A 12969-nucleotide genomic window follows, 5' to 3' on the forward strand; every position below is an offset into this window, starting at 1 on the left:
TTTGCATTAACCATCCTGAGTCTGTAAAACTGTAACTGTTCAGGTCAGAGCTGAGAGCTGCCTCTCCCCAGGGGGACACACAGACTGGGCAGCTGGCAGGGACAGCTGTGACCCCAAACTCTTGGCAGCCAGGGTTTGGGTTGGGAGGGAGATCTCTGAAGTAGAGAGAGCAGCCTGGCCACAGGGTTGGGGGACAGGGTCACTGCACAGAGCTTTGCCAGGGGCCACACAGCCCTTGGATCAGATCTGCTGCTAAAGGGGCTCCAAGAGAGCTGGAGAGGAACCTGGGACAAGGCCTGGAGGGACAGGAACAGGGAATGGCTCCCACTGCCAGGGGCAGGGATGGATGGGAGACTGGGAATGGATATCCTTGGGAGGGTGGGGTGCACAGAGAAGCTGTGGCTGCCCCATCCCTGGAGGTGTTCCCATAACAGGAATTGTCTCTGCCTCACTGCCAGGCCAGAGGTGCCTCCTGTGTGTTTTAGGCACTTACCATAGTTTTAACTGTTTGATTTGAGCTTCACCACTGGTGCTGAAGGTGTTTTGGTGCTTCTTGGAGAGCTCTGGGCTGTAAGAATTGTAGGCAGGCATGGGAGAGGATTTCTGCTCCTCTGTAGGAGGCTGTCCAGCAGTGGTACCAGCATTGTGCTCAGGCACGTCACTCTACCCAGGCCAGAGTGGATGGCTTGGAAAATGAAGCCTCTGAGGTGAGAAATAATTTCATTTTCTTGCTGTCTCCACTGGCTGTTGCTCCCATCAATCAGCTTTTGGACACCTGCTTTGTGTGTTGGCACAGGAATGAGGGGCTGCAGAAGGCACTGCATGGGCACTGCTGCAGGGCAGCACCCCCAGAGTCACACCCAAAACACCCCTCTCTAAATTCCCACCATCCCAAAGCACCTGGAATGCTCAGCAGTGGGTTACAATACTCCCACCAGGAGCAGCACACCATTAATGGCATTTCCCAGTGCTGAATCTCCCAGCATTGAAGGGCTGTTTCTTGCCCAAGCTGAGGGTTTTGTGAGCAAGGAGAAAGACACTTTTGAAAGGAATGACACAAATTAAAGCATCATCCAAACCCCACATTTTGCTCCAGGAATTGCTGCACCCCCGAGCTGCTGTGAATTGCACCTCTTGTGCCTCAGGTATTTCCTTACCTGCTGAGAGCTCATCACAATAGCAAGAAAAAAAGAATTATTAAATCTTTTTTCCTTCTACTTCATGGATCCTCTGGATTCAGGAATCTGCAGGTGGATCTTTCCCAAACTACAGCACCTGCCTGCAGGTGGTGCCTTCCTTTTTGAGTGGAGCCCCGGGAGCCCAGCCGGGCTTGCAGCCTCCTCCAGCAAATCCCTTAAAGCAGGTGAGAGGAGGAGGAGGAGGAGCAGCGCCTGCAGACGCTTCTCCCTGCCTGCTGCTGCCCCCGGGTGGAGCTTTCCCTCTGCATCCCTGCTCCACACAATTCCTGGGAACGTGAGAACAGCTTGGGGCCAGCTCCAGAGCCCTGCAGGCCCTGGGGTCAGCTCCTCTCAGTGCCCCAAAAGCCACGGGCAGAGCCAAGCTGGGTTTTTGGGAGCTTCTTGGAGAGATAGGAGTGCAAAAATGCCTGGAAGGAGGCAAAAAAAACTAGGAAGAGAGGAGGAGGAGGTTGGCACTGGATTTAAATGGGTGTTTGCCTGACTTGCAGATGGTTTGCACTGGGATAGAATCTCTGAAGTGGAGAGAGCAGCTCAGAATTGCCTGGAAAGCGAATCAAAAAACACAGGATAAATCTCAAGTTTTAGGATGAAAACTAGTCCTTCTTCATAAGTTTAAATAGTATTGTGTAATTAGATAAAAAAGTCCACATTGCAAACCACAAGTAGTTAGTTACTAAATTAAAAATAATTTAAGTATCATTTCTTAGTTAATCCTTAAATCTTATAAAGAAAAAAACACAACTCCATTTTTAGTTTATTGAAATAAAGTACTACAAAACTCACAACTATAACATAAAAATTATAACATAAATTATAATGTAAAACTAGAACATCAATAAAAACTAATATCTCTGCTGCTCAGAGTGACTCTGAGATGCATTAGAAAGTTTCTTTTCCCAGCCCAGTGGTCGAAGAAGGAATCAGAGCTCTTCAGTTCTCGGTTTCAAGGTTGTTTATTGTATCTTATCTATAAAATAATTGTTTCTTTCTCCTGTCCAGCTGAGGTCTGCTCAGCAGGTCAGTCGGAGGCACTCTGCCTGCCCCAGGGCAGTGTTATCTTTTACACTAAAAGCTACCTGTACAATATTTACAATTCCTTCCCAATACTTGTCACCTGTGTTAGACAGTGAGCTTCTACTCTAAACCAATCCAAAAGTGCCACCAGCACAGCAGAAGATGGAGGCCAAGGAGAAGAAGGAGAAAGGCTGGACACACCCAGATCCCTCCATCTTGCCTTTTGAACCCCCATTCTAAAAACCCCAACAATATTTCACCCTGTGATAAATTCACTATCATTCTACTTAAAATTTCGTGGCTTGTAATTCTTCATGTAAAGGTTGGTAATTGTTTTTTCCAAGGGCTAAATCAAAGGCACAGGGGCCTTGGGCTCTGTGCTGAGGTCTCTGAGCCCCCAGGCAGGGGCTGGAGCCCTGCAGGGCAGCGGGAGGGATTTCCCGGGTTCCCACACTAACAAACATTTAAGTCCAGCCCATGGAATGCCAGCGAAGCGAGCAGTGACAGCTGTGCCGTGTGTCGCCCGCAGGTGGCCCCGAAGCGCAGCTCCTCGTTCCTCGTGTCCTGCCCCGAGCCCGGCCCCGCGGAGCTGCCGGGCCCCGCGCGCTACGCGGAGTCCTCGCTGAAGAAGAAGCGCGTGTATTGATCCAGGGCTCGGATCCAGGGCTCCCAGGCCAGCGGCAGGCAGCTGGGAATCCTCTGGATTTATTGCTGCCTTAACTTCCCACCAGGAGCTCCTGCTGAGCGGGGTGAGTGTCCCAGAGGAGCCAGCTCTGCCCGGCACTGCCAGGACAAAGGTGACAGAGGTGGTGGCTGCTCTCACTTGGACAGGAAGGGACAGCGTTGGCTTTGTCACCTGTGGGACAGAGCACAGGACCTGGGGAGCTGGGGCAGCTCCAGCTGAAAGCAATAAAAACCCAGAGGAAAGAAAGCTGATCCTTTCTCCAGTCCTCAGCCTGAGGAAGTTAAAAGAGGAAGTCTTGATAGTAATTATTTTGTATTTTTTTAACTAAGAATGTGGGGGTTTTTTTTCCAACTTTCCTTTTTCCAGGATTAAGAGCTCTGCATTTACAGCCTTTCAATTTTTAATATTTCTTCTTAATCCTGGAATGGAGCGATACCAAATGGATTCCCAGAGCCTCGGTGATGTTCTCAATAAATACCTGTTCAAAGGGAGATGCTGTCCTGGGCTGCCTTGGCATATTCCCTGGGATTTGGAGAGCTGCTCCTTGGACAGTGGAAAAACTTTGTTTTTAGGCTGAGAACCCCCAGCTTCCCCATGGAGGAAGTAATTCCCAGTGTGAGGCAGCCTCCTCCTTCCACAGGTGTGGGACAGCTCTTCCTGGGCCACCCCACATTGTTTCCCACCTTTGAGTGTATTTTCCTTTTAAAGACTTTTTGTATTTTTAGCTCATTATCAGCTCTGCCTCGAGCTGTTCTCTTCTGCCCTTGGAGCTGGAGATCAGCAATCCTTCCTTTGCCCTCAGTGACAGTAGATGAGGAGCCAGCCCTCATTCCAAGGCTTTGCCCCTTGGAATCCTGCTGCAAATCCATCTGGATTGAGGTCACTGAGGCCAGGAGCCACCTCCTCCTCCCTTTTCTTTGCTAGAGAACACTGAAGCCATTTTTCAATACTGATTTTTTTAAATTAAAAGTCTTAAACTTTTGCCTTTCAAGCTTTGGGATGTGACCAGGATCCACATTTTCAAAGCTTAAAAAAATCCCAAGCAAATTCCCTCTTCCCTCAGCTGCTGGAACTGCTCCACAGACAGGAGCCAGGAGCTTTTCTGGGATTCTGCCTGTATGTATTGATAAATTCGCTTGTAATATTTTGTTTCAACTGTTTGTATATGCAACTTTCTCAACTTGTTACACTTTTCAATGAAAATAAATTGTTGGTACTTACTTCAAGTGGATTTTTTGTGGGAGGAAAACAGCCCTGGACTCCTTTAATCAGGTAAGGTAGGAAAAAGTTTTAAAAGAACACCATTCCCATGGAAATTCAATTTTTAAAACTTTCCTCTGTTTAATTTATGATTAAAAAGGGAGGCACATGGAGAAAAAAAAATTTATTAGACTTGTTTGTATAAAGAGTAACAAAGTGCTTACAGATTAAATTCAGCTTCCTAAGTGACATACAGAAACAGTAACACTGTAAAAATAAATCTGACCTCCTTGGAGCTCATAATTTCTATTTTTATATATATTTTTCAGGTGTGGTAGGAAACATGATGGCAGCAGAAGGTTCCAGTTAAACCACTGAGTCAAAATGTTCTTTAAAAAATTGGTTGGAGGGGTTCCCAGTCCCTGGGACAGCCCAGGGTGCTCAGGCCTTTTTCCTTTTGGATAATCCCCTCCAGGTTCTGGGCAAGGACTGGGTTCCTTCCCAGCTCCAGGAATTCCTTCCCTGCACATCCCTCAGCACCAGGGATGCACATTCAACCCTCTAGGGATGCACCCAGGCTGGGGGCTCCAGGGGAAGAATGTGGGAGTGGAGTTAGGAAAAGCAAATTACTTATCCCAAAATTGGGCTTCTCACTGAAATGCACAACTGTGCCTGCCCACCCCTCCACACTGCTGGGGTGGTGTTTTTGAACACTTCTTTTTAAATACCTGTAAGAGCTCTGGACTGGGGCCTGGTGGGTTTAAAAAGAGCTGAAATTTTCGCCTCCCCTATATTTTTATGCCAAAGTTGTTTTGTTTGTTACTAGGATTTAAGTGCATGTGAAGGATATTTTGTCAGCCGACTTTAAAATTATTAATTGAGCCCTCTTAGAGCCACTGGCTGAGGTTTGAGCTGAGAAATGCAGTGGATTTTCCCAGCTCACATCATCCAGCACGGCAATTCCAATTGTGGCACAGCCAGAATCAGAGCAGGATAAAACTGCCCTGCAACAGCAGCAGCAAAGGGAGCTGGAGCTCATTTTGCCCAAATTTTTAAAATTCTTTTAATCCCACTCTTCAATCTTCCAGCCAGAGTACAAATTACAGGAGTAAAAAAAAAAAGTAAGAGCCTTGGGCATAGATAGGTTGCTGGGCATTTAAAGTCCTGACAGGATTAAAAAAAAATTATTTACATTTTACTCATAATTGTTTCAAATCCTTGGATCAGGTTGTGGAAGGTGGTGCGTTCGTCGTGTTTGTAGATCCAGCACTTCCTCATCAGCTGATCCACCTGGCAACAGAACCAGGGACATTTTTAAAGGCATGAAACATTTCTTTGGGTTTGCCAGTGAAAACAATGGAGCAGAGTCTCCCTGAATGAACAGAAACTCCTCGGCTGTTGGGCAGGGTCAGCAGGGACCTGGGCAGGGGCTTTGGGCAGTTCCACCTGGGGAGCTGCACCCCAGGAATTGCCAAAATCAGAGGGATTCCCAAGGAATTTTCATGGATCCAGGTACTACAGCAAATCCCTGCCCCCCCTGAAGGGACATCACAGACTTGGGAATGTTAATACCAAAAATCATCTTAAACAATGCTTGAAAACCTTGGCAGTGCCTTTTCCCAGCATGCCTGAAGGTTTTCCTACCTGAGTGGCCAGGGAAGTGTGACCCCTCTGGGGCTGAACCTGTGTCCAGCAGGGACAGATGGACAGATCTTCCTTTCTCCCTCTCCCATCCATCCATCCATCCATCCATCCATCCATCCATCCATCCATCCATCCATCCATCCATCCATCCATCCATCCATCCATCCATCCATCCATCCATCCATCCATCCATCCATCCATCCATCCATCCATCCATCCATCCATCCATCCATCCATCCATCCATCCATCCATCCATCCATCCATCCATCCATCCATCCATCCATCCATCCATCCATCCATCCATCCATCCATCCATCATCCATCCATCCATCCCCATCCGTCCCTCACCTCCTCAGGACAGGTGGGTGGCCGTGGCAGTCTCTTGTCGTCCTGCAGGACCTTCACCAGCCGTGCCACCGTCATCTGTCCCTGCGTGGGGCCGATCATCTTCAGGAATTCCTGTGGGGACAGCGGGGTCAGCTGGGAGTGCCTCACCCCTCTGCCAGGACAAGCCCCAGGTGTTTCCCAGGATAATCCTGGAGGAAGGAGCTCCCCATGGAAGGGGTGGAAGGAGAGGAGCGTTAAGGTCCCTCCCGCCCCAAATGAGCCCGCAATTCTCTGATTGCTGCTCCTGTTGCCAAAACCAATAATAATTATTTTAAGAGATGGGACTGAAGCAGCTCTGGGAGCTGTTTGTGTCGCAGGCACTCACGGCCATGGGGCTGCACTCGGAGTCGCAGTAGGTGAGGAGCTCGTAGAGCGTCACCCCGAAGGACCACACATCGGAGGCGATGTAGAACTTGCTCTGCAGCAAACACTCCGGGGCGTACCTGGGGACACGAGGGGACAGCGTCACACCCGGGGACCCAGCCCTGCCCACACACAGCCTGAGCAGCTCAAGAGCCACAGCTGTGTTTGTGGAGCCTTGCACATAAATAAAAAGTAATACATAAGGTGTGTTCAACCTCACAGCGAGGCACAGTGAAACCAAGGAGACCCAACCCAAACTAGTGGGGAAATGGATCATTAAGTGCAGGAAGAATAAACAGCACAAGAGGTGAGGACAGTTCACCAGGTGCCTTTTCCTGTTCTCATGGTGTATCTTTACAGCACAAGAGGCCTTTTATAAAACCAGGAGAACCCTGGGGAGTGCAGGAGCAGAGGGGTCCCTGTGCCCCAGGCCGTACCAGAACACGGGGCTGTCGCGGTCGTCCTTGACGGTGTAATATTCCTTATCCGTCTCGATGGCCTTGGTGAGCCCAAAGTCCCCAATCTTCACCCTGTTCTCACTCTCCACGAGGACATTCCTCGCTGCCAGGTCACGGTGCACGTACTGACAGGAGCCCAGGTAGTCCATGCCCTGAGAGAGGAGAAAAGAAGCCTTTCATTTCCTTTATTCCTCCAGTACCTTAATCCCTTTTTCTCCAGTAACTGCTTCCTGACCATGCTCTGAACTCTCATCTCCATCCCTTTAGACTTCACCTCGCTCCTTTCCTCTTGCCAGAACATTCCAAGTGCTGCCCTCCCTCCTGATCCTCCACATCCTCCCACAGGAACAACTTTTCACAGAAAACTTTGGAACTTGGAACCTCCTCATTATTCCCCAGCTGGTCTTTGTGCCACTGGCTCCCAAAGCATGGGAGAGATTGCTTTAGGATTCTGATCCTTGGGGACAGAGCAGGAGAATGGGTTTGTTGCTGATGTTCTCCATCCCCCTCACCCAGCTGATGGAGCTGCAGGCTCAAGGCCCATCTCACCTTGCAGATCTGAACAGCATATCTGAGCAGCTGCTTGAGATTGATCTTGTTCTTGTTCCGTGGGAGATACTCCTTCAGGCTCCCGGAGGGAAGGAATTCCATGATGAGTTTAATCCCACTTCCTCCTAAAGAACAGAGCATGTTTGGTTTGCAGACCCTTCTCAACAGCTTTTGTACAAGCCCAGAGCACCAGCAGCATTTTAAACATCCCATGGCTCATTCCCATCATCCATCCCTGAGCCAACGCACAGGAAAAGCTGCTCCAGGCAGGACATTTATAAATTCTAAAGGAAAACCCATACAATTGTTAATATTCTGCAAGATTTACCATCTTCTGTGCAAATCCCCTTATATTTGACGATGTTATCGTGATAAAGATTCCTTAGGATTTCAATTTCCTTCTTGAGGTCAGCAATGTGATTCCCTCCACTCTCTGGCTTCAGGGATTTCACTGCCACCTGCTCCCCAGTGTTGTCACCTTCTGGGTCATACCTGCACAGCTCCACCTTGCCAAAGTGGCCCTGGGTGGGAGAGAAAGGAGCATCTTTGAGAACAACGCTCAGACAGCAACACCCAGGCACTGATTTGGGTGTCTGTGACACAGCAGGGGCTGTGGGGACAACCAGGCACTGATTTGGGTGTCTGTGTGACACAGCAGGGGCTGTGGGGACAGCCAGGCACTGATTTGGGTGGCTGTGTGACACAGCAGGGGCTGTGGGGACAGCCAGGTACACTGGCTGTGTCCTGGGGGTGACATTGCTCTTACCTCCCCCAAATCCCGGATCCTTTTCAAGAACCTCTTCTCAAAGAGGGTGGGATCCACCTCGGTGACAGGTTTCTTCTCTGAGACAATATCAGGATCTGGGGGGGGAAAACATCCCAGGTCAGATTCCGGCCTGGTCTGACATTCCAAGGCATCCTTGCTCTATTCCCTCTCCCATCTTTCCCTCCTTAGATCCCACCTGCTTTCTGACAGGGAATTCTCCTCCCCTCGTGCCAGTCTGGATCTGCTTCCACACCCACACCCAGATTTCTCTGGGTGAGCTTCCCACCCTGGAGCAGCTCCTCAGCTCCCATGAGGCTGGAAGGAGATGCTCTTCCAGGTCCCTCCAGCCCAGGATTCCATGATCCCTCCCTCAGTGTCCCAGGCCTTACTCTGCTCCTCCAGTTTGTTGATGTCCCTCATGATGGCCCTGAAGAAGGGTCTCTGGTGGGGGTCGTAGTTCATGCACTGCTTCATCAGGTCTGCCAGCTCCTTGCAGGACGGCGTGGCCAGCACAAAGTGCCCCTCGTAGAACCTCTCCTTCTGTGGGAGCAAACAGACATGCCAGGAATTTCAACTTCCACAGCTCCCAGTTCTGAGCTGGGCACTGGCTGGGCTCGAGGATCTCTGAGGTCTCTTCTGACCTGAGCACTTCTGTGATTCTACATCAGAGGATGTGACCATGAAATCCTTATTTCAATGTGAGCTTTGCCAAGGAAATCCCCCTGTTCAGCTGGAACTTGGATCTTTAGAGAATTCCTCTTGCGCTGAGTCTGGAGCAACCACTTAACCCATGAAGTGTTCAAAAGGTGCTGAATTCATTTTCAAGAATCATTTCCTGCCAGGTTTTCCCAGTTATTTATGCACCAGGAAATGTTTGCCAAGGACACCCTGGGTGCTCCTCACAGCCCTGGGAGGTCCCAGCTCCAGGCCAGGTGGGACAAGGCTGGGATGGGCATTGCCAGCCCTGCAGGGCTGTGGCCACAGGCAGGCAGGGCACAGCAAGAGGGACTCCAGTTCTTTAAACTGCAGGGAACAGCAGCAGTGTCCCCTGGGAGACCCTTTGCAATCAATCCAAAAGAAACAAGAGATGTTTGGGAGAATCTCACTCAGCTTCTAACTGGACACAGGGGTTAGAAAAGGCTGGGAGAACTGGGATTGTCCAGTCTGGAGAGGAGAAGGCTCCAGGGAGAGCTCAGAGCCCCTTGCAGGGCCTAAGTGGGCTCCAGGAGAGCTGAGAGGGACTGGGGACAAGGGATGGAGGGACAGCACACAGGGGAAAACTGAAGGGCCCAAGAGGATGGACCCAAGTTTGTACAACAGCTTTACCTCTGCCAAGGTCTTGTCTTTGAGTGGAGTTTCTCCATTATAGCAGATTTCCCACAGGGTTGTACCAAAGCTCCACTTGTCTGCAGCAATGCTGAGGTTTTTGGAATCCTCAACACACTCAGGTGCAATCCAGGGGATCCGCTCGACACGCTCTGGGGTGAAACACATCAGGGGTGAATATCACAGGGGGGAAACTGAATTATCCTTGTCTGAAAGAAATTGGAGCTGCAGAAATTGCCCTGTTGCTTGATTCTCAAATTCCTGTTCTCAGAAGGATTTCACAGGCTCGTGCCTGGAGCCCTCCACAAACAGATTCCTTCTGTCTCATCTCACTGGACACAGCATTTTGTAAGAAAAATGAATGCTCTGAACACCCAATGAGTATTTGCAGATCCATGAAAGCTGATTCCTGCTACACACAAATACAGTGTATTTGTATGAGAGCTGATCCCTGCTATGGCAGAGCCAGCTGTGGCTGCTGTAAATGCCATTTGTGGCCATACCTTGCCTGGAGAGCACCGTGATGGGGATCCCTGGGTCACTGAGCTTTATGAAGGGCCCATACTCGGTGTCAATGCCCTCTCTGGCCAGCAGGATGTTCTTGGTGCACACATTGCCATGCACTAAATCCTTGTCCTCCTACACAAAAACAGGGAAAGAACAGTGAGAGGGATATGAGTGCTCCAGGATATCCACACCACAGGGGATCTCTGAAATATTCTGAGCTGAAATCCAAAATTACATCTGGGAAGAAACTGGAGGAAGAGAAGGAAAGGAGGAGCCGGGAGATGGAGTGTTCCCACTCCAGCACTTTTCCTGGGGGGAAATGTATTCCCAGCTAGGCCCCAGTGCCTCTGCCAAGGTGTCTCTTACCAGGTAGCTCAGGGCACTTGCAAGTTGTTTGGCCACTTTGAATTTCCATGGGGTTGTGAGAACTTCACTTTTCTTGTGCATGAACAGATCCAGAGGCCCACATTCAACAAACTCTTCCACCATGATATCTGCAGAGGCAGGTGCAGAAAGTCAGTGCTGCAATGAATTGTTTGGAGTCACTGAATCTGTGTTCCCACCTCCCAGCCCCGATGGTTGGAAAATGTTTTTATTTCACCTTGTCCAAGGTGAAATATTTATTTATTTCAGTGCTCAGAGTCCAGATTAAAAGGCTGAGGGGCTTTGTGTGGCAAATGAACATTAAACCTGGAACCAGGCATTCCAAAGGTGGAATTTTAATGCACATAACAGCTCAGAAAAATCAGCAACAGGCTGCGGTGTTCCCCTGTGCTCTTGTACCAAAATTCCTTCAGCATGGCCCTGTTTAACACCCACATGTAACTCAAATTCCTTTCCTGAGTTTGGAAGAGCTCAGGTTGGGGCATAAACCAATTTGTCTTTTAATTTTCTAAAGCTTTGCTCTCCTTCTGGTGTTCACCCACAACATTAGGACTGTCATGGCTTAAGTCACATAAAGGTGTATTGTATACACTTACATTTTTATGTGTATATTTATATTTTACATGTATAAACATAAAATGTATACATATAAATGCATACATACAAATGTGTACATGTTTTATATGTACAAATATACATTTATTTCATATAAATGAATGTATATTTGTAACAAATGTAAGAAATGTAATGGTGCAAATTTCACGGGGTGCTTTGCATCCCACACTGCCCCTGCCTCTGGCATTCCAGCCTTAGGGAAGGCTCAAACACAGAGCTGGAAGGGGAAATTTATTGGGAGAATTATTTAGAGCTGCTTTGCTGTCCCAGCTCCACTCTGGGAAGCTCCAGAGGCAGCAGCTGCCAGCCATGTCCCTGTCCCTGTGTCCCTCCCAGGTGCCATCCCCTGTCCATGTCCCTGTGTCCCTGGCAGGTGCCATCTTCTGTCCCTTTCCAAATGTCCCTCCAGGTGCCATCCCCTGTCCCCATGTCCCCCCCAGGTGCTAGCCCTGTCCCCATGTCCCTGGCAGGTCTGTCACTCACTCTCCAGGTCGCGGACGCAGACGCCGTGCAGGAGCACGATGTGTTTGTGGGACACCTGTCTCATCATGCTGGCTGTCTCAAAGAATGCCTGGGGAAAGGGCAGAAATACCTCCAGCTGCTGCTCCTGAGCAGCCTCCTGGAGCCCAACCCACCCTGAACCCCAGGGAACAGCAGCACAGACACCCTGGGCTCAGGCACACACACACACACACACAGAACAGCAGCACAGACACCCTGGGCTCAGGCACACACACACACACACACAGAACAGCAGCACAGACACCCTGGGCTCAGGCACACACACACACACACACAGAACAGCAGCACAGACACCCTGGGCTCAGGCACACACACACACACACACAGAACAGCAGCACAGACACCCTGGGCTCAGGCACACACACACACACACACAGAACAGCAGCACAGACACCCTGGGCTCAGGCACACACACACACACACACAGAACAGCAGCACAGACACCCTGGGCTCAGGCACACACACACACACACACAGAACAGCAGCACAGACACCCTGGGCTCCGGGCCACACAGAACAGCAGCACAGACACCCTGGGCTCAGGCACACACACACACACACACAGAACAGCAGCACAGACACCCTGGGCTCAGGCACACAGAGGGCAGCAGGGCAGGGATGTGCCCAGGGCTGAGCTGCACCTTCAGCTCTTCCCCATTGCCTGCCCTTTCCAAAAGTCATCCATGTAGTTAAGCTTTACTTTAGTTGATAATTATCTAATTTCCCATGTGTTATCGATTATGTGTATTATCTAATTAATTCCTAATTACTATTATATTCTTCTTTATTACATATATTACTTTACTCTATTTCTTTATACTTGTAACTAAAAATGTTAGTAATAACATTTATATGTTAGTAATATGTTATAAATGTTAGTAATAACATTTATAACATTTATGTTAGTAATAACACTTATGTCATTATCTTACATATCTCTATATAATTTTATAAAACAAAATTAATCCATATTTTATTTCTTATATTAAAGAAAAGATAGACAAAAGAAAAAAGACTTGCCAAGGAAATGTCTCTGTGGCTGGGGTCCAGGACTTTGAGCAGGACCCGGATCTCTCTCTCGTTCTGATACCCTTCGTTCTCATCATCCTTGAGGCTGAGCATCCCTGAGTAAATCTGGGTCCTGGTGCCTCTTCCCAGGTGCTCTCCCTGAGACACAGCAGCAGGGGTTTGTCAGGCAGGAAGCAAACAAGATTTACACAAATATTTATTGGAATCTGCACTTCTTTCTCTCTGATCTGGTTACAGATTGAAATTGTTCCAGTGAGAACCCAATGCCAGGGAGCTGCTTTGGCTTCAGTGAGCTTGGGGCCTTGTGCAGGCTGAGCTGG

The 12969-nt window shown here is 49.1% G+C and overlaps 2 protein-coding genes across 2 annotated transcripts in view; one reads left to right on the top strand and one right to left on the bottom strand.

Annotated features, from left to right (window-relative positions):
* The window catches only part of RAVER2 (ribonucleoprotein, PTB binding 2), a 24925-nt gene extending 20801 nt beyond the window's left edge, over window positions 1-4124 (top strand). The window contains exon 12 of the mRNA XM_031058557.1: window positions 2743-4124. Coding sequence (XP_030914417.1) covers window positions 2743-2859 — 117 coding nt within the window. The 3' untranslated portion in view covers window positions 2860-4124. The remainder of the gene's footprint in view (window positions 1-2742) is intronic.
* Window positions 4125-4523: 399 nt separating this feature from the next.
* The window catches only part of JAK1 (Janus kinase 1), a 25564-nt gene continuing 17118 nt past the window's right edge, over window positions 4524-12969 (bottom strand). The window contains 13 exon segments of the mRNA XM_031058580.1: window positions 4524-5388; window positions 6092-6202; window positions 6456-6573; window positions 6931-7103; window positions 7501-7625; window positions 7829-8021; window positions 8267-8361; window positions 8656-8806; window positions 9593-9744; window positions 10096-10231; window positions 10466-10593; window positions 11582-11669; window positions 12641-12797. Coding sequence (XP_030914440.1) covers window positions 5287-5388; window positions 6092-6202; window positions 6456-6573; window positions 6931-7103; window positions 7501-7625; window positions 7829-8021; window positions 8267-8361; window positions 8656-8806; window positions 9593-9744; window positions 10096-10231; window positions 10466-10593; window positions 11582-11669; window positions 12641-12797 — 1729 coding nt within the window. The 3' untranslated portion in view covers window positions 4524-5286.

Source organism: Geospiza fortis, unplaced genomic scaffold, assembly GCF_000277835.1.
Source record: "Geospiza fortis unplaced genomic scaffold, GeoFor_1.0 scaffold396, whole genome shotgun sequence".
NCBI classification, from domain to species: domain Eukaryota; kingdom Metazoa; phylum Chordata; class Aves; order Passeriformes; family Thraupidae; genus Geospiza; species Geospiza fortis.